The sequence below is a fragment of the Sorex fumeus genome, unplaced genomic scaffold, assembly GCF_029834395.1.
Source record: "Sorex fumeus unplaced genomic scaffold, SorFum_2.1 ptg000007l, whole genome shotgun sequence".
NCBI classification, from domain to species: Eukaryota; Metazoa; Chordata; class Mammalia; order Eulipotyphla; family Soricidae; genus Sorex; species Sorex fumeus.
Genome location: NW_026606064.1, coordinates 50581864 through 50607708, shown reverse-complemented (window position 1 = coordinate 50607708; position 25845 = coordinate 50581864). Strand labels below are relative to the sequence as shown.

Sequence of the window (25845 nt, the reverse complement as noted above, 5' to 3'; positions counted from 1 at the left end):
CTGGGGCCGCTACTTCGGTGGGGGGCGGCGGCGGGGGCAGCAGCCGGGGGGAGTCCCACCACTACCACCACGGAGGAGGAGGAGGACGCCGACGCCGACGCCGAGGACGAGGACGCCGAGGTCGGAGGGGAGAGGCCTGCTCTGCCTGCCGAAGCCCCGGGCTCTCCTGCTCCCTCCGCCGCCGAGGCTCGGGGTTTCTTCCGCGGGGGCGGGGAGGCTCCGCCGGTGTCCGAGTCGGAGGAGGAGGAAGCGGAGGCCAGAGTTTCCTCGCCGAGAGAGGCCGTGGTGGGAAGCCGGTGGGGCGAGGCGGGGGAGGGGAGGCGGGGGCCGGGGAGAGGGTCGGGGCGAGGGGCCGGGGCGGCGGGGAGGGGTCAGGGGAAGGGGCGAGCGGCGGGGAGGAGGGCGAGGAGGAGGAGGAGGAGGAGGAGGAGGAGGAGGAGGGGGAGAAGGAGGATCCGGGCCCTTTCCCCCCCCCCCCTCCCGGAGGCAGCTCGGGGTGCGCGGCCCGGGGGGTCGCGCCGGGGGGGGGGTCGCCGCGGGGCGACCGAGGGGCGCGGGGCTGCGCCGCGGGGCGGCGGCGGCGGCGGCGGCGGGCGGCAGCGGAGGCAGCTGCCGCCTCTGTCCTCGGCTCGGCTCCGCTCCGCTCCCTGGTGTGTTGATTCTTCCCCCAGCTGCTGCCTAATGGAGTCCAGGCGCCCGCGTCACAGGAAATGCCTATACTGCCCTCCTCACTCACTTCCGGTGGCAGGTATGGAACCTATAAGGGGCCTGTCACCCGGCACGTGCGCGGGGGGCCGGCCCGGCCCGTCGCGGGCCGCCCCGACCCGACCCCGGAGCGCCGCGGCGGCGGCGGCGTGTGGGCTCCGGGCCCAGCCGGACGGGGGAGGCCGGGCCGGGCCGCTGCCGGGGCGCCGGCTGCGGTAGGCCCGGGCCGCGCGCTCCCGCCGGGGTCTCCGGGCTCCGAGTGGGCCGGGCGGCGGGGTCGGCGCGAGGATTCCCAGCGCCGGGGGCTCCCCTCGGGGTACGGGGCGGCGCGGGGGCGTCGCCGGAGGTCGGGGCCAGGAAGTTGGCCAGCAGAACGCGGTGTGATGGGGACGAGAAGTCACCCAAAGGCCATGGGTGTGGAGAGGAGGGGAGGGACTTTCCTAAAGAGGGAGGGGGGGCACCCGCTTTTTCAGCCCTTGCCCGGCACCTCCTTCGCCCTTCCAGCTGCCTCTTGAGTCACTGGCCCGATTAGGCTGCAGCCACATCCACCCAGCCGTGGCCTGCAAAACACGCACCGCGAGGAGGCTTCAGGCGGCCCCCACGGAGCCAGGCAGGACGTTTTTAGGGTGCAGCGTGAAGCTCTGCCCGTTGCGTCTTGCCCCTGTGCTTCTGGGCTGAGCGAAAAGTACCAACGAGGAACTTGGGCTGCTTCTTCATCGCTGGGAAACAGCCCACCTGACCCCAAACAGCAGTTTATTGGGTTGGATGTGCTTGACGGCAAGGTGCTGCCAATTTCCTTAGTAGTGAGAAAATTATTTCACCTAAGTTCGCCCAGGGAAAAACACATAACATGCACCAAAAACGTTTCCTCTAGCTCGGGGACGTATCAGTAATTTTTATCATGACCAATTATTAATATTAGTAACTTAGAGGCCTTTGGAGACTGGCCTGTTTACATTTAGACTATAATAAAAGGATGCTGATGAGAAATTAGTCAAGAAGGCTGAGCTCCCTTGCTCCGCAGACTGGAAGGGGGGAGAGGAAGACCAATGCAGAATCTCATAGATTAACTTTGTCATATTCACCACCTCGCATCTCTGCTTCCAGGTGGCAGTGTAATTACTGCAAGGTGACTCATGTTCAGCGTTTTTGTTCACCCGGGACAGACCGAATTCTAGCTTGGGGTTTACAGGGCACTGTCCCTGCATCCAGGTGAGCCTGAATTACTAGATGGTTAACACCTTCAGTGAGCCCTGTTTGCATATTAGCTTTAGACCGCCTTATTATTAAAAGTGTGGCTTATACAAACTTCAGTTTTCGCAAAATAGTACCTTAGAGTTTATTGGGCCTATGGAGAATGGAGGCAAAGTTTCTGAGTTAAAGACTTAGAGCATTTGGAAAGGGACCATTTAGTGGGGGCTTGAGATAAGGCTGGAACTTCATTAACGAAAGTCAAAGGATGAAAGGAAAAAGAAACCGGACTCATCTGCTCTCTGAACGCTATATGGATATCCCAGTTTTTAATTTAATTTTATTTTTGGTGTTTGAGTCACACCCAGCAGTGTTCAGGGCTTACTCCAGGGTCTGGTGCGAGGCAAGCACCCTATACGCTGCTCTATCTCTCTGGTTCCCTCAGCTCTTAAATTTTTTATGTGACCTAGACTGCTCTTTGTGAAGTTCTGAATGTATAAAGTCCATGTGGACACACACTTTTTCTCTAAACTAATGTAATAAATTCTTTATAGTGTGATCTGTGTATTGTCTCTCAAAGTTAGCAGTGGGTTACGTTCCTTTTGTAAGTCATAAAATTAAAGTACTGATTCTTAAATACAGTTTTTAAAAAATAAATGGAAAGGTTAAAGAGCATAATGGTATCCAAATAAATTTCTGAAAGGAGGGTGATTATTTTGTGAACTGTTTTTTTGCAATGACATAATGAATCTGCTTTAGAGAGATAAGTTTCTTCTGCTGGTTTTTCTCCAAGTTTGAAAATCACTCAGCTGGTCCTGACAGAGGAAAATATACTCAGTAAAATAAGTCAGAAAGAAAAAGATAAATGCTGCATTATGCCTCTCATATGCAGCATATGAGGAAACAAAGCAAGGGAACAGACAAAACCAATCCACATCTAACCCTGGGATTTGTAGAACCAACCATAGACCTTGTTCACAGGCCCGAAGTGATAGTACATGCTTACCTTGTATGGGGCCAACCAATGTTTGATCCCCGGTATCCCATATGGTCCCTTGAGCCTGCCAGGTGAGTCCAGAAATTGAAAAAAAAAAAACAAGCTCAGAGCCAAAGAGGGGGGAATTTTGATAGACCACAGTAGTGGGGGTACCATGGTGGCAGAAAAAGTATGACAATTCACTTCTGAGGAAGTATGATAAAATACCCCTGCAACATACAATGATATAAATGAATTATCACCTCAAAAAAAGAAGAAACCCTGAATGTTAAAGTGACAAGTCATTGTCCAAGTGTCAACTGTAAAAATTAAGAGCTTCAAGATTTTAAAATGCCAAGATTGTGTGGGGATTTTAAACACAAACCTACACCAAATTTTCACAATGGCCTGGGAGATAGTTCAGAGGTCCAGAGCACATGCTTTGCTTGCAGAGGTCCCAAGTTCAATCTGTGACACCACGTGGTCCTTTGAGCACTGCCAGGTGTGGCCCCCATAGTCCCCGAGCACTGCTTGGAGACTCCACCCTTCTAAAATAATAGGATTTCACAATGATTTAAAATAAAAATTAGGCACTGTGATTTGCAGTTCAGTTAATGATGGTGTTTCATGCATGCCATGTTCAAACACCACACCCTGCTCCTACCCATCCCAGCAACTAGTTTTCTTAAAACTTGTAGAGTTTGGGCCATAGACATACTGCAGCTGGTAGGGCATTTGCCTTTCACCCAGCCAACCCAGGTTTGATTCCTTGCATCTGGCATTCCATATGGTCTCCTGAGCACCACTAGGAGTGATTCCTGAGCGCAAAGGCGGGTGTAACCCCTGAGCATTGCTGGGTGTGGCCAAAAGCCAAAAAAAAAAAAAAAAAACAAACTCCAAAACCCAGAACTCCAAACAACAACAAGCAAAAAATCTTTAGGGCTAGAGTGCTGTTACAGTGGGTAGAGTACTGCCTTGCATGCAGTCTACCTAGGTTTTATCTCCAACACCCCATGTGGTCCACTGATTGCCGCTAAGAATAATTCCTGGATATAGAGCCAGGAGTAACTCTTGAGCATCACTGGGAATCACTAGGCTACACTCCCTCCCTCCCCCCCCCAAAAAAAAAAAAAACCCAAAAACCCACTTGGTGAGTTTGTTAAAATTCTGTCACTGTTTACTTTCGTGTCTCAACCTAGCATTTGCCAATATCAATATTGTTCCATTTTTTACATTTCTGTTAGGAAAAGGTAGGATCTACCTTTCAGGGTCTCCAATATCTTTTGGGAGGGTTGTATTTCTATCACTAGCTTCATTCCTAACTTTTTTGTCATTCTACATTTGGCAAAATGGAGTTGGTGGACCTGTATGAGCTTGAGAGAAATCAGGAGAGAGCACAGTCTGGTAGTCAGAACTCTTCGTTAACTGGCGGACTTCGGGCCAGTCATTTGACTTCATTGCCCTGCAATCATTTCATCTCTTAAGAGAGAAGAGAATGACATCAGCCGACTAGCCTTGTAGAGTTGATGCATGAGTCAAGTGAGATAACAAATATAACATATAGTTAGAAAAATACTTTACTGAAAGGTCCCAAAGTATAATTAAATCATCTTCTCAAAAAGTACTTGAAGCAATTGAGTGCAAGTATGTAATTTTATTATTATTGGAATTTTTGAGCTGTGGACTCTGAGGTCACATTTTTTTTACCCCAGCCCTGCCACTGGTGTGCTCCTGTGTATCTATTGGTGGACACCTCTGAATACCATGCTTTTTATTGGTCTTTAGGGATTGGGTGTTTCCAGCACCTGTGCAATAAACTAAAGACTACCTAAGCTGGGAGTTTTCCTGCAGTTCCCTGCACTTGCTTACTTCCCTCTCGCACAAACATTCCGCTCATGCCGTGAGCATTCAGTACACTCCTTTAAGTGGATAGGGCCAGCACACCAGGTAGATCTAAGTGCTAGGACAGGCCTCCTTCTTGCATTGCCAAGGGATCCTTTACACTTGAAAGCAAACAGGTGGAAGTATTCACCTTTCCAGGGCAGTAAAACTGCCCTTTGCTCAGCAGCCCTCTCAAGCTCTTCCTGAGATGCACTTGGCATAAAGAACAATTTCTTAGGAAGTTTTCTGAAGAAACTGATATAACCTGCATTGCACACCAACCAATTGAGATAGTCTGCACAGAATGTCTTGAACTTGCTCCATTGGCATTGGCAGGTCACCTTTAAAAAGCACAACTGGAGGGGCCGGAGCAATAGCACAGTGGTAGGGTGTTTGCCTTGTACGTGGCCCACCAAGGTTTGAGCCCGGCATCCCATTTGGGTCTCCTGAGCAATACCGGGAGTAATTCCTGAGTACAGAGCTAGTAGTTACCCCTGAGCATTGCCAGGTGTCACCCCCCCCAAAAAGCATAACTGGACCAGAGAGATGGTACGGGAATTAAGACACTTGCCTTGCATGTGGCCAAGCCAGGTTTGATCCCTGGCCCCACATATAGTCACCAGAGCAGCACATAATAACCAAGCTCTGTGTACGAGATTATTCATGCAAACTTGTGAAAGCAGAACAAATGTCATTAATGTGCTCTGATAGAAAATACAAAGATTTATTATTCTGTTAAAAAATGCATTCAGTGGGGGACTGGGGAAACAGTTCAACCTACTGAGCACAGGCTTTGCATGCAGGGTCCCTGGGTTCAATTCCCGGAACAAAATGACCCCCAAGCAGCACCAAGAGTTACCCCTGAGCACAGAGCAGGTAGTCATTCTTGAGCACCACTGGATAGTCAAAGTCAGAATAATAATAGAACAATGTATTCATTGGGGTTGGAAAGATGGCTTCTAGGGGTAGAGTACATGCCTTGCACACAGGCCCAGGGATTCATTCCTGGTACCACTTGCCCCTTCCTAGACCCGCACTGCTGGCTTGAGTGGCACAGCATGGTTTGGCCTTAGAACCCAATAGTTACGCTTGTGCCATGAGGCCGAGTATCACCAAGAGTGACTCCAGGGGTCCTGAGCACTGCTAAGGAGTCCCCTTTTAAAAATATATCCGCAGCCAGAGAGATAGTACAGGGAATTAGGCACTTGCCTTGCACATGGTTAACTTGAGTTTGATACTTGGTATCCCATATGACCCCCCCTCCCCACCAGCCCAGCCAGGAGTGATTTCTGAGCTGAGCCCAGAGTGAGTCCTGAGCACAGCCAAGTGTTTCCACAAATATAAATAAATAAATAAATACATTCATGGTGTTGAAATTATGTATGTGGTAAACCATCGCTAACAATATTGTAAATTATAGAACCTCAGTTGATAAAAAATAAGTTTAAAAAATGCATCCAGCAAAACAGTATGGATAATGTCAGTCATTTTAGTAAATAAGCATGTATGTATTATTTTTTTTGTGGGATAGAAAACAAACAGTTTGGGTTAAAGGATGGTGTAGCAAGGAGGGAGGATCTTATTTTGTTCATTTTATACTTTCCCTCACTGTTTGCATTTTCTAAATATATGCATTTATATATTTAGAGAGTATTTTAATGTGTGAACAGACCTTAACTTGAATATTACTTTTTCTTATATTAATTAGTGTTATGTTTTAATTTTTGTTTTGTTTTTTTGGCAGCTCACCTGGCAGTATTCAGTGCTTACTCCTGACTCTGTACTCAGAGATCAAATTTGGTGGGGCTTGGGGAATCATATATGCCAGGGATAAAACCTGGGTCAGCTGCATCTAGGTCAGTGCCCTACCCACTGTACTGTCTCCTTGACCCCTAAAGTTATGTTTTTAGTGAGCTAATGTTTAAAATTATATCCAAAGCCATAAAAATTCTCACAAGCACTTAATCATAAAAGCATGTCAGATAAAAATGTTGTGCATATTCACTTAGCACATTAAATATATATTTAATAAATTAGTAAATAATTTGAATATATTTTTAGAACCTCTTACTTTCCATTACCTGTGCCTTCCGTATTCTCAGACTTATAACGCTGTAGGTATTTCTCCATTTCTCACTTGGTTAAGTTCATCTGAGGAATAAAGGGCAAAAGGCATTCCTATTTATTAACTTTGTAAAGTAGATAAATAATTAATAGCCCCTAGAGTCACAGCATGGTAAGTACAAGTCCTTTGGGCAGTCTTCCTTTTTCTCAGTTTCATATATGCTTCTATCCCTCTGGCATTATGATAATTATAAGTAATAATCAATGATAAAGCACAACTTTGGTGATTAACAACCAGATTTTAATTGTTATGAGAAAATACATTTTCTGAATATGTGAATGCAGTTCATATAGGAATGGTAGTCTCATAGATTCTTTTTATCCCTCCCCTACTGACTGGACTTCATCATTATTATTTTTTAATTATGGTTCACACCTGGATGGCTCAGGGCTTACTCCTGGCTCTAAGATCAGGGATCATTCCTGGTGGGGGGGCTCGGTGCACCATATGTGGGACTGGGAATCGAATCCAGGTTGGCTGCATGCAAGGCAAGTGCCCACTGTAGTATCTCTCTAGTGCCCGACTGGACTGTTTAAAACTTGATTATAAAGTCTGAAGTAGATAATTTTTATGTCATTTGAAAAATTGTTGAAAGGATCTCTGGACCTTCAGTTATTTTTTGTTTTAAAGGCGTGCTTTTTACTAAACAATACTGAATGTATAGGCAAATGTGAAACCTTCTTATAGCTTAAAAAAAGTTCACTGAGGGATACCTGTCTTTAATAGCAAAAGAACACAGTTGCTTTGAAATACTTTGGGTAGTGTGTGAAGTTTAGTTTGATGGAATTAGTTCTGACAGTTTTAGAGACATGCTTGTTTTTTTTTCTTTTTATTTTTTAATTAGTGAATCACATGGAGTACAGTTACAAACTTACGAACTTCTGTGTTTGCATTACAGTCATCCAATGATCATTTACCCATCCCTCCACCAGTGCCTACTCTGTGCTTTTTTTTTTAATACTCTTTTAAATGAGGTTCATGCCTTTAAAGTTCTACATAGATTTCTATATTCATGTCAGGGGGTAATCTTTGTATGGATGTCCACTTTCCTGTTATATCTATGACCCCCTATCTCAGAATATCTTTGCATTCCCCCAAATTTCTGGCAAATATGTAAATGGATCAGATACTTGTGTTCAGGAGGTTTAGCTCGAGAGCTTCAGTAGTACTGTTCTTTGCACTTTGTCTGCTAGTACCCACTCTTTGCATTTTACTTTGTTGTCTTTTTTGGTGGTACTGGGTATTGAATTCAGGCCTTACATTTTCCAGGAGGGCATTCCCACAGAGTCACATTCCCAGCCCTTGGTCTTTTCTCTTTTATCCTTGTTGTGGCACGTGTCCACAGTAAGACCTCTGTAGTTATAGCATAACCAAGAGTTGGCGCTTATCTGGCATTGTTCTAAGTGCTTTGCATATATTGTGCTACTTGAACTTGCTCATCAGCTTTATGGTATTGTACTAGCTTTACTCCCCTTTCACGTGTGATAAATGGAAACACAGAAGACCTGAGGTCGCAGAGCTGGTAGATGGGCACGAGCTTGTGTGTGTACAGTTTTGAGAGCTGTGTGCTCAGTTTCTAAATCCCTACATAGCATTCCTTCTTCGGTGTGGCTGGCTTTAGTCTGAAAGATAGCATTTTTTAAATTTCTGAAGGGCATTAGAAATGTACATAGTCCTACATCTACACAATGGAGTACTATGTAGCTGTTAGAAAAGATGAAGTCATGAAATTTACATACAAGTGGTACTACATAGAAAGTATCATGCTAAGCGAAATGAGTCAGAAAGAGAGGGATAGACATTGAAAGATTGCATTCATCTGGGGAACATAAAGTAACAAAATAGGAGACTAACACCCAACAATAGCCGAGATAAGTACCAGAAGATTTACTCCATGGCTTGGAGGCCAGCCACACATGCTAGGGGAAAAGGCAGCTCAGATAGAGAAGGGAGCACCAAATAAAGGGTGCTGGGAGGATCCTCCCAGGATGGGAGAAGCAGGCTGAAAGTAGACTATAGACCGAACATGATTGCAACTCAATGTCTCTTTTGCAAACCACAGCACTCAAAAGGAGAGAGAGAACAAAAGGGAATGCCCTGCCACAGAGGCAGGATGGGATGGGGGGATGGAAGGTGGGAGGGATACTGGGATCCGTGGTGGTGGAAAATGGGCACTGGTGGAGGGATGGATACTTGATCATTGTATAATTGAAACCCAAGCACAACAATTTGTAAGTCTACAACTGTACCTCATGGTGTTTCACTAATAAAAATTTTTTTAAAAAAGAAATGTACCTAGTCCTGTAAATTATTATATTTATTGGGGGGTGACCTCCCAGCAGTGGTCAGAAGACCTACGTGCTTCTTCTGGTATTACTCATCTGGTCAGGAGAGGTGGCTCAATGATCAGCCCAGTGATGTGGCTTATTGGGCCCAGCAGTGTTGAAGATCATCAGGGTCACCCCCAGCAGTGCTCAGGGGCCTCTGGGCTATATCCAGCAGTATTGGGGTGGGGGTCATGAGGTGCTGGAGGTTAAACATGGATCTTTCCCAAGCAAAACATGCACCCTTGACTCCCAAGCTATGTTCCTGGCCCTAAAATTTATTTTGAATGTTATCCTTTTTGTGTACATGAAATCTTGGTCTCTCACCTTTGTTACCCTCATCATTCATCCTAATTAGTGAGCAGATAAGTGAATTTTGGAAGGACACTAAAACGTTTTTTTTTTCTGGCAGAAGCTGCCACCAGGAATACTTGGAAGTTTCTTGTTCAGGATTCAGTCTATTTTTTCCAGGATGTCCTTACTGACAGCAGATAGGAGCAGTAGCACAGCGGGTAGGGCGTTTGCCTTGCACATAACCTACCTAGGTTCGATTCCTTCGTCTCTCTTGGAGAGCTTGCCAAGCTACCGAGAGTATCCCGCCTGCACAGCAGAGCCTGGCAAGCTCCCTGTGGCGTATTTGATATGCCAAAAACAGTAACAACAAGTCTCACAATGGAGACGTTACTGGTGCCCGCTCGAGCAAATTGATGAACAACAGGAGGACAGTGCTATGTGCTACAGTCCTTACTGAAATGTAGAGTTTTGGGGTAAAAAGGTAGATCAGATAGTGAAGGGAATACCAAGTGAAGGGTATTTGAAGGACCAGCTTAGGTTGGGAGATGTGAGCCGAATTAAACTATAGATTGGACACAATAGCCACTCAATACCTCTAGTGCAAACTACAACACTGAAAAGGAAAGAGAGAACAAAAGGAAATACCCTGCCTCAGAGGTGGGGTGGGGTGGGGGGGATGGGATGGGGGTGGTGGGAGGGATACTGGGATCATTGGTGGTGGAGAATGGGCACTGGTAGAGGGATGGGTACTTGATCACTGTATGACTGAAACGCAAGCACGAAAGTTTGTAAGTCTGTAACTGTACCCCACGGTGATTCACTAATAAAAAATTAAAAATAAAGAAATGTAGCATTTTGTCTAAAGTAATAGAATGGTGGTTCAGTGCTCAGTCCAGTTGTGTTGATAGTTGTTAGGGGACTTGTTGATTATTTTAAGAGACTTCACCTTGATTTGTTGATCATTTTAGAGTACCTCACTGTGAGTCTATGATTTTGAGCCAGAACAAAGGGAAGAATTTTCTTTTCCTTGTGAACTAACCAGGAAGTTTTCCTGGGAATAAGATTATATTCGGAGACCCTAGTCTGATTATTTTTATAACTACTTGTATCTAGTTGATGAGGGTTTCTAAATTGTGTAGGCCTATACTGGTCTAGGATCCTGGCCTTGTTTTATGCAGGAATTCAGACTTGATTGCAGTATATCCTCTAATAAGTATGTAACCTTTAATACTGTTTTATTATCATACTGTTGAAAGAAACAATACCACTCCACGTGGTTCAAAGAAACGACATCATTTGAAGACCTGCTTTTGTTATGCATTGTTTTGCTTGGAGTAGAAGTTTCCAGAAAACTACCCACAATGTTAAATGAAAAATTAAAATAAATTCTTTTACTCAATTAGCTGCTCCAGCCTATTTCTCTGACAGAAGACAGAGGAAGCCATCAATATCCAGCCGAGATGAGGCTAGATAACCTAGGTGTAAAATATGGGAGCAAGACAGGAAAGGCCAACTTGGAGCTTCTGTTAACAGATTCAGGCTGGCGAGATAGTACAGGGGGTTAAGGTGCATGCCTTGCAGATAGCTGGTCCTGGTCCGATGCCCAGCAGCACATATGGTGTTTTAAGTCCCGCTGGGAATGATCCTTGAGCAGGGAGCCAGGAGTCAACTCTCAGCACCACCAGCTGTGACCCAGAAGCAAAACAGAACAAAAGAGTATTGTGTCTTAGAGAGAGCAGCCATGCTGCTTAGGGACATTACATCGGCATCTATCTTATAGAATATGGTAAACAGTTGCTCTGCCTTAGCCAGCTCCCCAGTAGTGTTTCTTTTTTATCTTTTGCCTGCTTTTTCGAGAGTATTCATACTCATCTGTGCCGGTCTCGCTGTGCAGATGCAATGTAAGGTCTTCTGTTTCCGATAAAGGAAGAAAAGCTGAGATGACTTCTGAGGTCTCTGTAGCCTAAGGGTTCAATGTCTAAGGTTTTCATCATCACTTCACAATATTACTTGATTAGATTGGGGAGGTAGAAAGAGTCATAAATGGTGAAAAAGCCTAAAGCCTTGAATTTGCTATCACCTATTTTTTTTTTAAATTTTACAAAATTTTCAGCATACCCCAAGGTCGGGAGAATAGCCTGATTCCAACATCCCACCATCCAGCTCTAATCACCACTGACTCATTTATTTTATTTAATTCATATTCCTCTTCCGCTTATTCTGAAGTAAATCCTAGGTACTAATGTACTTAAAATATCTGCGTTTGTACTTCAGTATGTAGCTGTAAAAGATAAGAACTTTTTGATGGCCCCTAGCACTGCAGGGTGTGGCCTGAAAAAACAGAACAAAACAAACCTTCCGTTTAGAGCCAAGAGAGATTGCTCAATGGACTGAGCACATGCTTTGCATGCAAGAGACCTGGGTTCAATCCCTGTCACTGCCTGCTCCCCTTAACAATGTAAGGAGTAACCCCCAGGCACAGAATTGGGTATAACCCCTGAGAACTATCTGGTGTAAACCCTAAAGCAAAACAAGGACGTAAATACTGTCAAAATATTATAAAACTGAAAAATGAATAACCTAGAGTTCAGAGGAGCTTCGCATGCGGGGAAGTCCCCAGTACTGCATTATCCCTCAGACACAATCAGAGTAATTCCAAGCACTGACCAGGAATAAATCCCAAAGCACTCCTAGGTGTGACTCCAAAATCAAAAATGTAAAATAAAGCAGAAAAGGTGAAAAAAAGTGTTAAAAATGTAAAAAAAGCAAAAATGGAAATGTTATAGAACTGAATCCACTTACTTCGCTTCACTTCAGAAGTGTATGTGCTTCCTGATAACCAATTGGAATGCATACAGAATATGCCGAAACTCCTAAGATAGGGGAAACTGGGGCGAGGGAGATCACTCAGAGGGTTAGCATGCAGGCATTGCATGAATGAGCCCCTGGATCAATCCCTGACACTGCCTGATTCTCCAGGACCTCAGAGGAGGATCCCTGAGCACAGTACCTGGAGTAGCTCCTCTTTCAGCAATGCTGGGTGTGAACTCCCCCAAAAGACAAACAGAAACCCCTCAAATTGTCATCAGTTGTGCAGCTTTCAAATTTCCCCAATTGTCTCATAATTTGTCTTTTTCTTTTGCAATGCCTAGAGCAAATCCCAGGATTTACACATGCAAGGCATATGCTCTAATGCTGCATCACACCCAGGTGAGTTAGTGCGGTAAGATCCAAACAAGGTCCACATCTTACATTCTTCTGATCTGTTACTTTTTCTTCTTTTTTCCCCCAAATTAAAAAAAATGTTTTTTGGCCAGGTCTAGCTGTGCTTTGGCTCTGAGCATAGGGATCACTATTGGTGCTGCTCCACGGAACATACAGGATGCCAGGGATTGAATTATTAGCCACGTACAGTCAAGCGCCATACCTGAAGTATTATTTCTTTGTCTCCTTAAAAAAAAAAAGACTGGTACTGCCCTAGTGGTGCATCTGGGACCTGGGGCCATTCGGACTTCAGGGATGGGGGTGGGGAGGGCACCAGAGACTCACTGGCAATGTCTGGGTGGGGACCAGGTGATGCTGCCAGGGATTGAACCCAGCCTTGAACATGCAAGATATGTGCACTATCCCTTTGAACTATTTTTCAGACCCCCTGTTTGATCTATTTCAGCTTTTTTAAGGGGCATGGAGGCACCTGGGTGGGTAGTGCTCAGAGGACCATGTGGTGTCAGGGATTGAACCAGAGGTTCCCACAGTCAAAGCATGTGTTCTAGCTGTTTGAGCCATCTTGCCAACCCCTTGTCCATTTCTAAATTTCTCTTCTTCAGTAAACATTTTAATTAAATCACATATGTGTATATATATATGTATTTTTTTTAACACAAATTCCTTTTTGGGTTTTTTTTTGGGGGGGGAGGGAGGATGGAACAGATGATTGTGGCTTACTCCTGGTTCTGCATTCAGGGATTGTTCCTGGTGGTGCTGGGAATTGAACCTGGGTTGATGAGTGCAAGGCAAATGCCTTATCTCTATGTATATAAATTTTTTTTTTTGCTGCCCCCCGCCCCCGGCTCAAACCTGCTGTCCACAAGCTATGTATATAAATTTTTAAGCACACAATGCAGTGACTTTTTTTTCCCCTGTGAAAACTGCCACCTGGTTCATGAATGAGAACATTACCAGGATCCTAATAGTATCTTGTACTTTTCATTTGTATTTCCTTATCACTTATAAAAGTAGGCCTTTTTACTACTTATTGATTGCTGTGCTGTGGATCTGACCCTGGGCTTCACATGTGCCAGGCTTTGCTCCTAAGCTACAACCCCAGCCCTCACCATTTATTCCTATATTTATTTAATTATCCCCCCCAATTTAATTTAAGTACTGTGGTTTACAAAGTTGTTCATGATGATTTGTTACAGGCATTCTCTATTCCAATAGCAATCCCACCACCACTGTCACCTTCCCTCCACCATTATCTCCACTTTCCCAACCACCCCTCAAGCATGCCCTTGGAGCAGGCCATAATAATTTATTTTATATTGCTTATTACTCCTAGGTGGCTAGAGGATGATCAAAAAATGTTTCCATGGAAGAAAATTTGTGAAAGTTGTTATATCTCACCACGGTCACATTGAGTCCTTTTCTGAGGGTTTACTAAGCTGTTGTTATAAGTTAACCTGTGTTAATGTTTTTGTTAGCTGAGATTGGTTGGTTTCTGTATTATGTGCCCTCTATCTGCTATTGGATGTCAGTGTTATAGATATTGGACATATTGAGCAACCATGAATGAGACTGTACTCTTCAGAAAATCCAGAATTCTTAACTGGTTAGTCCGGCATAGTAAATTTTTAACTCGGAGAAAGCCTGGAGTTTTCAGCCATAAGGACCCGTGAATTTTTCCGTGAGGCTCAGTCCTGAGGTGATGGGGCACCATTGGAGGCATGGTGGTGGCTTTGGGGTATAGGAGTGGCTACTGGGGCTTTATTTGGGCAGGAACTAGCCTGCCCACCTCTGAGAGCTCCCCTGCGGTCCCAGCAAGGAACAGGTGTCTGAGAAACTTCTGTGGCAAGCTGATGTCTTTTGAGATTTATTTGAGTCTCTGAAACAAGGCTGGTCTCAGCTCTTAATTTTCACACCCTTCCCCTTGGTTATTTGGAAATTCTCTTTTAAGAAGTGTCTTTTCAGATGTTTTGCCTCTCTCCTCTTTAAAAATTCTCTTATCTTTATTGATTTGTGGAATTATTTGTATATTCTGGATCCTAGTCCTTGAATATGTACACTGCAAATTTCTTCTCCCACTCTGTGGTTTGCTTTCGCTCTCTCCTGGTGTCTTATTGAGCAGAAGCTGGTAATGAAGTTCAATTCATCAATCGTTCCCTTTATGGTTTGTGCTTTAGTGTCCTACTTTGGAAGTCATTCTCTGTCCTCAAGGGCATGAAGATATTCTCCTAAGTTATCCCCTGGCAGTTTCAATGTTTTGCCTTTTCAGTTCATGTCTACAGTCTTTCTAGACTTTAGCTTAGTGATGTGAGATAGTAGTCAAGGCTAACTTGTTTTCCCATGTGGATGTCCATATGACTCTGCACCATTTTTCTTTTACTTTTTTGTTTGTTGGTTGTTTGGTTTATTTTGGGGGGGCCATATCTGGCTCTGCTCAGAGCTTATTCCTGGCTCTATACCCAGGGATCTCTCCTGGCAGTGCTGAGGGTGGGGTGGGGAATTAAACCATATGCAATGCCAGCTGTGTGCAAAACAAGTGCCTTTTATCCACTGTACTATCTCTCCTGCCTCTACACCATTTTGAAAAGACCACAGTATTCTGTTATCCTGTATGAAAGTGGTATCATAATCATAAACTTGAGAATTGTACTAGTGTGGGTCCATTTCTAAACTGTCTTTGTTTCATCAGTCTATTTGTGTAATTTTATGCTTTAATTGGCAAAACTTTGTGCTAGTGCCATTCTGACTTAATTGCTGTAATATTACAGTAAGTTTTGCCATCTGGTAGTATAAATCTTTCAACTTTGTTTTTCTCCTTTAAGATGGGCTATTCTTAGCCCTTTGGATTTCATATAAAATATAGAACCATATTGTCAATTTTCAAAAAATGTTGCTGAGATTTTGTCTGGAATTGAAAAAATTCTCTAGATCAATTTGGGGGGAACAAATGTCTTTCTAATAATGAATCTTTGTGTCTGGGCCGATAGCATTGTCTCTCCACTTATGTAGGTATGTAATTTTTCTTAGTAATGGTTCATTGTTTTATCTTGATTCATCCCTAAATATTGAATGATTTTTGATGCTAATGTAGATGGTACCATGTTTAAAATTTCATTTGTCTCTCCCTGTCCTGCTGTTAAGACTGCTGATAGGTGCTTCATCATCAAAGATAAATTAAAAGTCTGTGCAAGAATAATTCTTTAGTCTTTCATTTAACATGTTTTTAAAAAATAGTTTATACTAGCTTTCTAATTGTGAATTATTCAGCAGTACAGCTGGTCTTTTGTTGTTTTAAAAGACCCAGATTTAAGCTCTCTCTTTGGAAGACATGTCAAGAGGTTGATTCCAGAAGCCTCTTTTGGTGAAGCATGAAGGATTCTCCAGGAAGAAATCATTCTAAGGGAGCGAGCCAGGTTGCACCCACTTGACCCTGCAACCAAGCCCCACCCTAAACTAGGGAGCCGTGTGGTGTCTGTCACTCATTTGTCTTGTAGTCTGAGTGCCACAAACTCATGACTCAGTGCTTGGGAGGCATGAGAAGTGAGGGCCATAGGCAGAAACATTAAGAGCCCCATAGTGGGCTCAGAGCAATAGTATAGCAGGTAAGCACTTACTGGCCTCAGTACCCCATATAGTCCCCTGAACACTATCAGGAGTGAACCCTGAATTCAGAGGCAGAAATAAGCCCTGAGCACCTGCAAGTGTGGCCCCCAGGAAACTAAAACAGAAAAAGAGGACAAAGTGAGCCCCCTTAGCAGTAATTTCAGATAACACTGAGCATACGCTGACTGCCGTGTGACTCATTTGAGATCACATTGCAAGAGGAGGGCATTGTCCCTTATAACACGACTCCTGGAGCTCTGGCACTTTACAGCTACCAGAGGCTTCCCCAGCGGAGGAGTAATCACTTGCATTTATTCAGGGCTTGCCAGGTGCTAGGCTCTATTGTAAGTACTTTATCATACGAACTTATTTAATCATCACAACTACCCCATGAGGTAGGTTAGATAATATTCTTACTTCCCAGGGTGTAAACTGAGACACAGAGAGGCTGAACGACCTTCCCAAGGTCACAGCAGCTTCTGTGTTGCAAAGCCAGAACTCCCAAACTGGAAGATCCCACAGCACATGCTCCTAATATTATGTAGCTTCACAGGTGGCAACAGCAGATGGGGCGAGTGCAGGAGAAAAAGAATAAACTGGGGATCCCCCCAGAGTGTCTGGCCAGATAGGCGGGATCTGGGAGATATTCCTTGAGGACTATGAGAAATGTCTTGGGGTGGTTTTAGCTTTTCAGGGGGGTGGGGGTGGGGGATGTGTGGGCTCATGCTCATTAGCAGTTAAAGATGAAGATAAGTGAAACATGTGGGAGGTAATCATAATTAGATCTCCAGGTCAGATTTACAGATCACATTTGCAGACTCAGGAACATTACATTGCTTTGTATTTTCAATGTCTCACCTTAAAATTTCCTTGGAGTAAGTGGGATTGTGACTTCTGGTCTGTGCTTTCTCTGAGGTGACAGGCACAACTATATTTAGACCAATAGTCATGCTTCTGTGCAGATGGATCAGAGTGTGCCTCTAAAAATGGTCGTGCATTGAAATAATAACATGTATCTTTATGAAGAGATAAAACATCAGCATTGTAGATTTGATGCCCACACAGCAGAGGAGCTTTGATACAAATTGAATTACTTAAGCAGATAAGTTCATATTTGTCCTGGAACCATAGAGAGCGACTTAGGCAAGTGTCCATAAGCTCATGTAAGCAAGCGGATTCCGACTCAAGTCACATCACGAACAGAAAGGATTTAGGACTTCACAGACCCAACACATGAGAGCCATTAATTTTGATGACACAGCCCTGGAGCTGGGATTCTTTTTTAACCCTGTGCTTTCTACTCATTTCCCACAGATCATGTGTCACTAAGCTTTACTGATGCTAACTTAAAAAATATATATATAGCATTTAGATCTGTCTTTTCTGGGGTCAGAGTGATAGTACAATGGGTAGGGCGTTTATCTTGCAGGTGACTGACCCAGGTTCAATCCCTGGCATCCCTTATGGCCTCCTCAGCACTTCCAGGAGTAATTCCGAAGGGCAAAGCCAGAAGTAACCCCTGAGCATCACCAGGTGGGACCCCAAAAGCAAATAAATAATAAATAAATAATAATAAAAAATCTGTCTTTTCTCTCTTCATTAACACTAATAGTTGTATACATTTTTTCCTTTTTGTTGTTTTATTGTTTGGGGGGTGTCACACAAGTCAGTGCTCAGGATCACTCCTGACTTGGGTGCCCAGGGATTACTCCCAGCAGTACCCGAGATCAAATCAGACCTGGTATTCAACATGCAGAATGTGTGCTCCAGCCCTTTGAACTATCTCCCTCTCTCCACTACATTTTTGAATTTTTTTTTCCTTTTGGTGGGACAGGGGTGTGGGTTTGGGCCACATCACATCTGGAAGCGCTCAGGGAACCATGTGGTGCCAGGAATTGAACCCGGGCCTTTGGCATGCGAAGCTTGTACTCAACCTTTCCAGCTTTCTCACCAGTTCCTCATTTCTATTTTTGAAGATAACCAGTTTCCATGGTGATTTGTTCCTTTGTTTGTTGTGAGGTGCTAGGTATGGAACTGAGGATGTCCCACATGCAAAGCAGATGCTCTACTGCTGAGCTACATCACTGGCCCCAAATAGCACATATGAACAGTATATCTGTATACACACACAAATGCATGTATATATATATGTATGTGTATATATGTGTGTATATGTATGTATATATGAATATTTATACACAAAAATGTACATATATGCACAAATATGTATATTAAATGTACAAATATATATTTGTTTTTTTCTTTTTGTTTTTTTCTTTTTAATTTCCTTCTGCTGCTGGGCTGAGGCCACCAGGGCTATATCAGGGGTCCTCGAGAAACTGTGGGTGTTGGAGATTGAACCTGAGTTTATGTTTACCTTGTTTATGTCAGGCATAAACCCTTGCCTTTGAGCTATCTCCCTTTTACATTTTACTTATTTTTGATGAGAGGCGAGGGTCACACCTGGCAGTGCTCAGGAGATGCTCCTGGTTCAGTGCTCACGGTTATCTCCTGGTGGTGTTGGTGCTCAGGGGACCATGTGGTACCAGGGGAATCTCAACCCGGGCTCTGGCCTTCGAGGCTTGTGCTTCAGTCCTTTGAGCTCTTTCTATACCCACCTTTACAATTGTTCCCACCTGGATTAGACCACAGCCTCCTGAATGCTTTGTACTTTTTTCTAATTAGCTGCCTTCACGGCCATAAAATTTCATTACAAAGCATCATGTAAATTCCCTACTTAAAAATAACTCAGTGGCTTCTGCCACTTAGTGGCTTGCAACCCACAGCCAAAGATTGATCTAGGAGATTCCATTGCACTTCACCCGTGGCAACAGCTACACTACCTGCAGCGGGCCCAGGGAGCCCTGTCTGTTTTCAGACCCGAAACCTTTGTTGTGGCATTTCTGAGCAGGGTGCCTTCCCTGACTCCCTCTTTGGCCAAATGTTACTTTCACCCTAGAGATTGCTCTCCTCTGGTCCTTGGTAGAAGCTTGGTAACACTTTTGTAAGTCCTTCCCTCACCTGTTCCCTCTTGGAAAAGTTTTTCTTTTCTGATAGACCATTACGTTCCTGAGGGAGTTTTTTTCCCCTAATTGTTATTCATTTGCTTTTTTTTTGGTTGGGGGCATTGGGGGAATGTGGGGGCGGGGTGGGGAGTCCCACACTCTTGTAATTGGGTCTACTCCCAACTGCAGTGCTTGGGTTATTCCTTCAGTGCTTGGGAAACCACATGGTTCCGGGAATTGAGCCTGGATTTTCTGATGGAGAGCATGCTTTCCAGTTCTCTGCATCATCTCCTCAGACCCTGGAGAGGTGGTGGTCTCTTATTCCTCTTTGTAGTCCCTGGGCACCATAGACACCCATAGGTATTTCTCGATGGGTTCTCCTGTTTACCCAACCAACCACCTGTTCTACCCACACAGTATAGTTCCAGGTGCTAGAAATACAAAGAGACCAACCCCATTCCTTTTCACGAAGACAGAGAATAAAGAGACAGGAACTATGTTACGGTAATGTCAAGTGCTAAGCAAAGTAGGATCATGTGACAGAATGCACAGGTAGAGATTGTACTATTCATTTATTATTGTTGTTATTATCTTGTGTTTGGGGTCACACCTGGTGATACACATGGGTTACTCCTGGCTCTGTACTCCGGAATTACTCCTGGCTGTGCTTAGGGGACCATATGGGATGCCAGGGATCAGATCCAGTTTAGCTGATACAAGGCAAGCACCCTACTCAGTATGCTATCACTCTGGATTATTAATTTATTTTAAATGTAGTTATTTATTTTTATGTGGGGGGAGGCACACCCAGTGGTGAGCAGGGACTACTCCTTGCTTGGTGCTTAGGGGTTGCTCCTGGTGAAGCTGGCAGACCATGTGGTGCCAGGAATCGGACCCAGGCCTCCTGCCTGCAATGCATGTTCTCCAGCCACTGGACGATCTCCTTTGCCACCACAGGTAGAGTTTTTAGATTGGCTCATCAGAGAGGGCCTCTCTGCAAGGTTGCTGAAGGCTGAGATTGGAATGAATTAACTACAGCACTTATGATGATCAGGGTAAAGAGCGTTGTGGGCAGAGGGAAGAGATAATACAAAGGCCTTAGGGTAAGAATGAACCAGCTTAGAATAAACAATGGTTGCCAGAGTTAAGGTAGCAACAAGACAGAGTGAGGAAAAATGCATCTGAGAGACAGAATTGAAGAGAAAGATCACGCTGGTTTTTGGAGCCAAAGGTAATTCGTTCTTTCAAACATAGCTAGATATGTCTTGGCAGCTGCTAATAACAAAATAAAAGGCCTTGTTGTTCATGAAGGATGAGCCAAAGCACTGAGGAATGTATGTGCTGAGTGCCTCCTCCCCACTTCCCTTGGAGCCAAGCTCTCCGTGTCTGGATGGCCATGTGCAAAGCTGCCCAGTTCCAAGTCACGTGGCCTTCTCTTCTTTGGGCCTTCAGTTTGCCCAAGTCACACAGTTTATATAACCACAAGAATGTGAACACTTTTTTATTTGCTCGGAAATAATGCCTATTTTTAATCTTTACAATGGGAAAATGCCTTTAATTGACCCGTCCCTCATTATTTGCCCGGCTCAATTCCTTGAAGAAAAGGGAGAAAATATACCTCGTTCCCATCTCTGCAATCCTGGATGCTTTTGTGCAAGGCGAGCCGAGTGCTGGTGTCCATATGGGCCACAGCCGAGAGTTATGTAACTGGAGCTGCTCCCGGTACAGTTGGCTCCTGCAGGAGGCCATGATGTGGTAACTGCAAATCACAGAGCAGGTACACCGAGCGTGAACCTGAAAAGCAAGAGCTGTGGCTCAGGGCACACAGCCTGTTGGTCAGCTTTGTTTGGGGACTTGCAGTGTTTTCCCTGAAACCCTGGGTTGGGGTTGAAAAAAACTCAAGAGAATTTGATTCCCTTTCAAAGGCGTTTCCTGCCATAGCTATGCTATGTTGGAGACAGGCAGTTTTTCTTCTTCTCTATGGGTCAGAGGCTATCAGGGTTCTGGCCCATTAAAGTGTTCACATTCCTGTGATTTTTATTAATCAAATGGCTTGGTTATACCAAAGCCATCTCTATCTAGACAGTGTGTTATAGCAGAATTGGCTATAGCACAATGACCTATTTTGGGGGAACACTTCCTGCCCCCAAGTGATCATGTTACTAGGTATTCTTGTAGGAATTAGTCATGTAGAAACTTGTTTACTTTCATGATTTTGTTTTTGTTTATTGGTCCCCACCCAGCAGTGCTCAGTTATTATTCCTGGCTCTGTATTCAGGGATCACTCCTGGCATTGGTCTGGGGATCATATGCAGTGCTGGGATTGAACGCAGGTTGATTGCATGTGAGGCAAATACCTTACCTATTGTTTTATCTCTCTGGTTCTGAAACTTGTAGAACTATTCAGTACAGTAATTAGGGTTGAAAGGAATCTTGGACCTCTTTACTTTTCAGACATGGTACCAAGAACCTGGCTGGTTAGGGGGTCTTGTGTGGGGACAGAGGGTGGGCTCATGATGGAGCTGGAATTTTCGTCTTGGGACCTGACTTCTCGTTCTTTTAGACTCACATTGTCTCAAGGGGTAGGTCAGTGGTGACTGATTTTGTGTTCATTTATTTATTTATTTGGTTTTGAGACCACATCCAGTGATGCTCAGGGGTTATTTCTGGCTCTGTACTCAGAAATCACTTCTGGTGGTGCTCAGGGGTCCATATTGGATGTCGGGAATTGAACCTGGGTCGGTCATGTGCAAGGCAAGCACCCTATCCTCTATACTATCTCTCTGGCCCTGATTTTGTTGAAGCTCTCACCTGTGTGAGATTAGCAGTGGGCCAGTTGGGGGCTCAACTTCTGGCAGTGTGCCTGCTAGTTCACCCACCAGTCTCCCCCAAACCCTGTTACCCCTCCTAACATTGAGACTGACTGCCAGCTGCCATTCATGGTCAAGTCTATGATACTTGTTTTCCCTGAGAGTAGAATCAAGGTCAAAGAAGTTTTTTCTTGTACTCTCATTTCTAGTAAAAAGAGCTGTATTTCAAGAGAATAGGTAAAGGTAAAGGTAAAGGCCCTCCCGTTGATCGTCGATTTGCTCGAGCGGGCCCAGTAACGTCTCCATTGGAGACTTTGTTGTTACTGTGTCTGGCATATCGAATACTCTCGGTAGCTTGCCGGGCTCTCCGAGAGGGGCGGAGGAATCGAACTCGGGTCGGCCATGTTGGCCGCTTGTAAGGCGAACGCCCTACCCGCTGTGCTATCGGCGATCTGGCTGCGACATCTGTCACCCCATTGATCGCCAGGGTTGATTCGGCTGATCTGGCTGGCTAGGCGGGTGTCCCCTTCCTCCCTCACCGCTCCATGTGCGTCCCTCCCGAAGCTGCGCGCTCGGTCGAAGAGGACGGCCTTCCCGATAGAGACGGACCGGTCTTCGGTCAAGGGTATACGAGTAGCTGCGCTCCCCTGCTAGAACCTCCAAACAAGCTCAAGAGAATAGATATCTTTAAAATACAAAATAGGGCCAGAAAGGTAGTACAGTGGCTTGAGTGTTTGCCTTGCAGGTGGCTGACCTGGATTTGGTCCCTAGCATCCCATAGGGTCTCCCAGCACTAGTAGGAACGATCCCTGAGTGCAGAGCCAGGAGTAATCCCTGAGAACCACTGGGTGGGGCCCCCAAATAAAAACAAATAATAAAAAAAAGGAGACTATTTTCAGAGTCATAAGTTCAAGATAAACATGACGCAAGATGAAACAAAGCTGCTTGGCACCTTCAAGGCACTGGAAGTTGTGATTCTTGTGGCTATGCACTAATGCCGTACTCGAAGAACCTGGGGATGCATCTGTTATAACAGTGAAGTTGGGTCTACTTTTGACAATTTTGAATGGAGGTTTTCATAGCAAAGACTGGGGAAAGGAAGTGGAGCGCATGTAGGAAGTGGGCTTGTCTGGCCCCTTGCACCCTGGCAGAGCTCTAAAGGGTGAGGTCAGTTTGTTCAGAACCTGACTCGGTGCTGGAGCAGCAGGTGGGGAGTTTGCCTTGAATGTAGTCAACCTGGATTCGATCCCTGGCATCCCATATGGTCTCCTGAGCACCTCCAGGAGTAATTCATGAGCATTGCTGGGTGTGACCAAAAAGCAAACTAAAAAAAAAAAAATCCCCAGACCCTGACTCAAGTTGTCCTGGAGGACAACTTGACCCTCAAGTTAACACTAAGACCCTTTGTGTTGCCTTCCAGTAGGATCACCCTAAACTGTTCTACTGTGATCTGGTAGTCGTGGCTGCAGAGCTACTGAGGAAGTCAGAACTGAGGGTTCTGCTGCAACTTGCCGAAATAGCAGTGAAATTGCTTAATGGAAGATCACCTTAGCATTCTGAGAAATAAGTTGCCAATAAACAACACCCCAAATGCCCTCTGCTCCTGGGTCCCCGAGTCAAAGGTGCTGTTGTGAACAGTGTTGTGAACAGTTTGCCCTGGACAGGCTCATTCTTACATGACTTATTTTCTTTCTCTGCGTCGAGCAGAGGTGGGGGAAGGGGGGTTCCAGAGGCCTAACCCTCATCTCTTTGAAGCATGAAGTCTACCACTGAGCTACATCCTCAACTCCTTGATTTCCGTTTTCTCTGATTGGTCAGAGCATTCATTCTGAGAATGGGTCCACTGGGCCCAGTATGGAAGCTCCCTGAGCATGTGAAGCTTTCTCCTCACCAGGTCTGAGCTCCCTGCTGACCTTGGCCACATCAGGGGCACCCATCGAGCTGCTTCACAGCCTGTTTGATCTGGTGCTTGTCGGCCCAGATGTCCACAGTGAACACAAGAGTGTCCCTGTCTTCTCAAACCCACCTTGCGGGCAGGGGAACTTGATGGCAGAGTGGTTAAGCGGGTCTGTTTCGAGGGTCTCTGGGATCTCCTCAGAACCACAGTGCCTTGGGACGACAGGAGGTGGGTAAGGAAGAGGTGGATGTGTGTGTGCGTGTATGTGTGTGTGGTATATGTGTGTGTGTGTGTGGTGGTGATGGTGGTGGTGGTGGTGTGTGTGTGTCTTGTGGTGTGTACGTGTTGCCAGGGACGCCTTTCAGCAGTGCGTTCCTGGCCTTCAAAGCATCTGATGGGGAGGGGCAGGGTCTTTCTTCTTGGCTTTCCATGCCATCTTCGTAAAACGTTGCCCATGAGCATTTCCTTTGTGAAACTGGGAGGTTCCCCAAAGATTGAAAAGAAATTCAGCCACATTATGTCGAACGTCATTGAAATGTCACGAAGCACCTAGAGAGCAGGAGAACCAGTTCTCTCTTGTTTCTCTGGACTTAGTCTGTTTACTTTGCCGGTGCCGGTTCGTCATCGTCACTGAAGCTCGGCCTGAGAGGAATGTTTCCTGTGGAGTTTCGACAGGCGCAGCGATTCGTCACTGCCTCAGAAGCTGCTTGGCTACAGGTGAGGAAGGCTCCCCTGTTGGGAGGGATAATTATGGTCACTGGCCTCAGAGCTTTTAACTTGGCCTGACTAGGACGCCCCAACTCATGTCTGATTCAGGCACCCTATTTTTATATGTGTTCTCATTAACGATTTCCTTGCTCGCTTTATAACAGGGAACAGCCTTGAGCCCTGGTGGAAAGGATTCTGCATGGCTCAGAGGTGGCGTTTCTGTGGCAGGAGGCCTGAGCAGAGGGAGGAGCCTTGCTCCTGAGGTTTGTTGGACACACGGCAAACCCAAACATAGCCGCCCACCTTCGCTCTGACTCACCTCCAAAGTGTGATGACCTGGACAGGGCAGTGGCGAGCAGGTATTTGACAGAGGGTGGTGGGGGCCTGCATCCTCCCCCCTCCTATCCCTGGAGCTCCAGTAGTTGCTTCTCCAGAGGCCGGAGCAGCCGGGGAGCTCCTCCTTGAGCGAGGAGGACTGGTCAGTGAGTCAGTGACTGGAACTAGCCACAGTGTGTGTGGGGCTGAGGGTAGGTAAGATAGAGAAGAGGCCAGTGTGACAATAATAGCAGGGAATGATCACGCCGAGCAAGATCTGAGGGTTAAAAGTAGGTAAAAAAAAAGTAGGTAAAGGGATATTCTTTTTTTAAAAATTTTTTTTCTTTTTTTATTAGTAAAACACCATGAGGTACAGTTATAGGCTTACAAATTTTGTGCTTGGGTTTCAGTTATACAATGATCAAGTGCCCATCCCTCCACCAGTGCCTGTCATCCATCACCACGGGTCCCAGCATCCCCCCCCCCAACCCCCCCGGTCCCAACCTGCCTCTGTGGCAGGGTATTCCCCCTTGTTCTCTCTCTCTTCTTTTGGGTACTGTGTTTTGCAAGAGAGGCTTTGAGTGGCAATCATGTTTGGTCTATAGACTACTTTTAGCATGCTTCTCCCACCCTGGGAGGGTCCTCACAACACCCTTCATTTTGTGCTTTCTTCTCTATCTGAGCTTCCTTTTCACCTAGAACGTGTGGCTGGCCTTCCATTCATGGAGCAAAATTCCTGGTACTAATCTCAGCCATTCCTGGGTGTTAGTCTCCCTTTTTGTTGCTTTA

The 25845-nt window shown here is 45.3% G+C and overlaps 1 protein-coding gene across 1 annotated transcript; it reads right to left on the bottom strand.

The window, feature by feature from the left end:
• Positions 1 to 9: 9 nt before the first annotated feature.
• On the bottom strand, positions 10 to 24658 carry LOC130016357 (basic proline-rich protein-like). Its single transcript, XM_056107036.1, has 4 exons — positions 24637 to 24658; positions 22251 to 22354; positions 783 to 1145; positions 10 to 678 (listed from the first exon to the last, which is right to left on the bottom strand). Exons 1-4 carry the CDS (start codon positions 24656 to 24658, stop codon positions 10 to 12), a joined length of 1158 nt encoding a protein of 385 aa, XP_055963011.1.
• Between the last annotated feature and the right edge of the window lie 1187 nt (positions 24659 to 25845).

Excerpts from the sequence above, each read along its gene's own strand:
- LOC130016357 (XM_056107036.1), bottom strand. The coding sequence starts at position 24,658 with ATGACGAACCGGCACCGGCAAA. Across the intron at positions 22,355-24,636 it reads GACGAACCGGCACCGGCAAA|CTCTTTTTACTAGAAATGAG; the intron begins GTAAACAGACTA and ends CTTGAAATACAG. Across the intron at positions 1,146-22,250 it reads ACCATGAATGGCAGCTGGCA|GAAAGTCCCTCCCCTCCTCT; the intron begins GTCAGTCTCAAT and ends CTCCCTCTTTAG.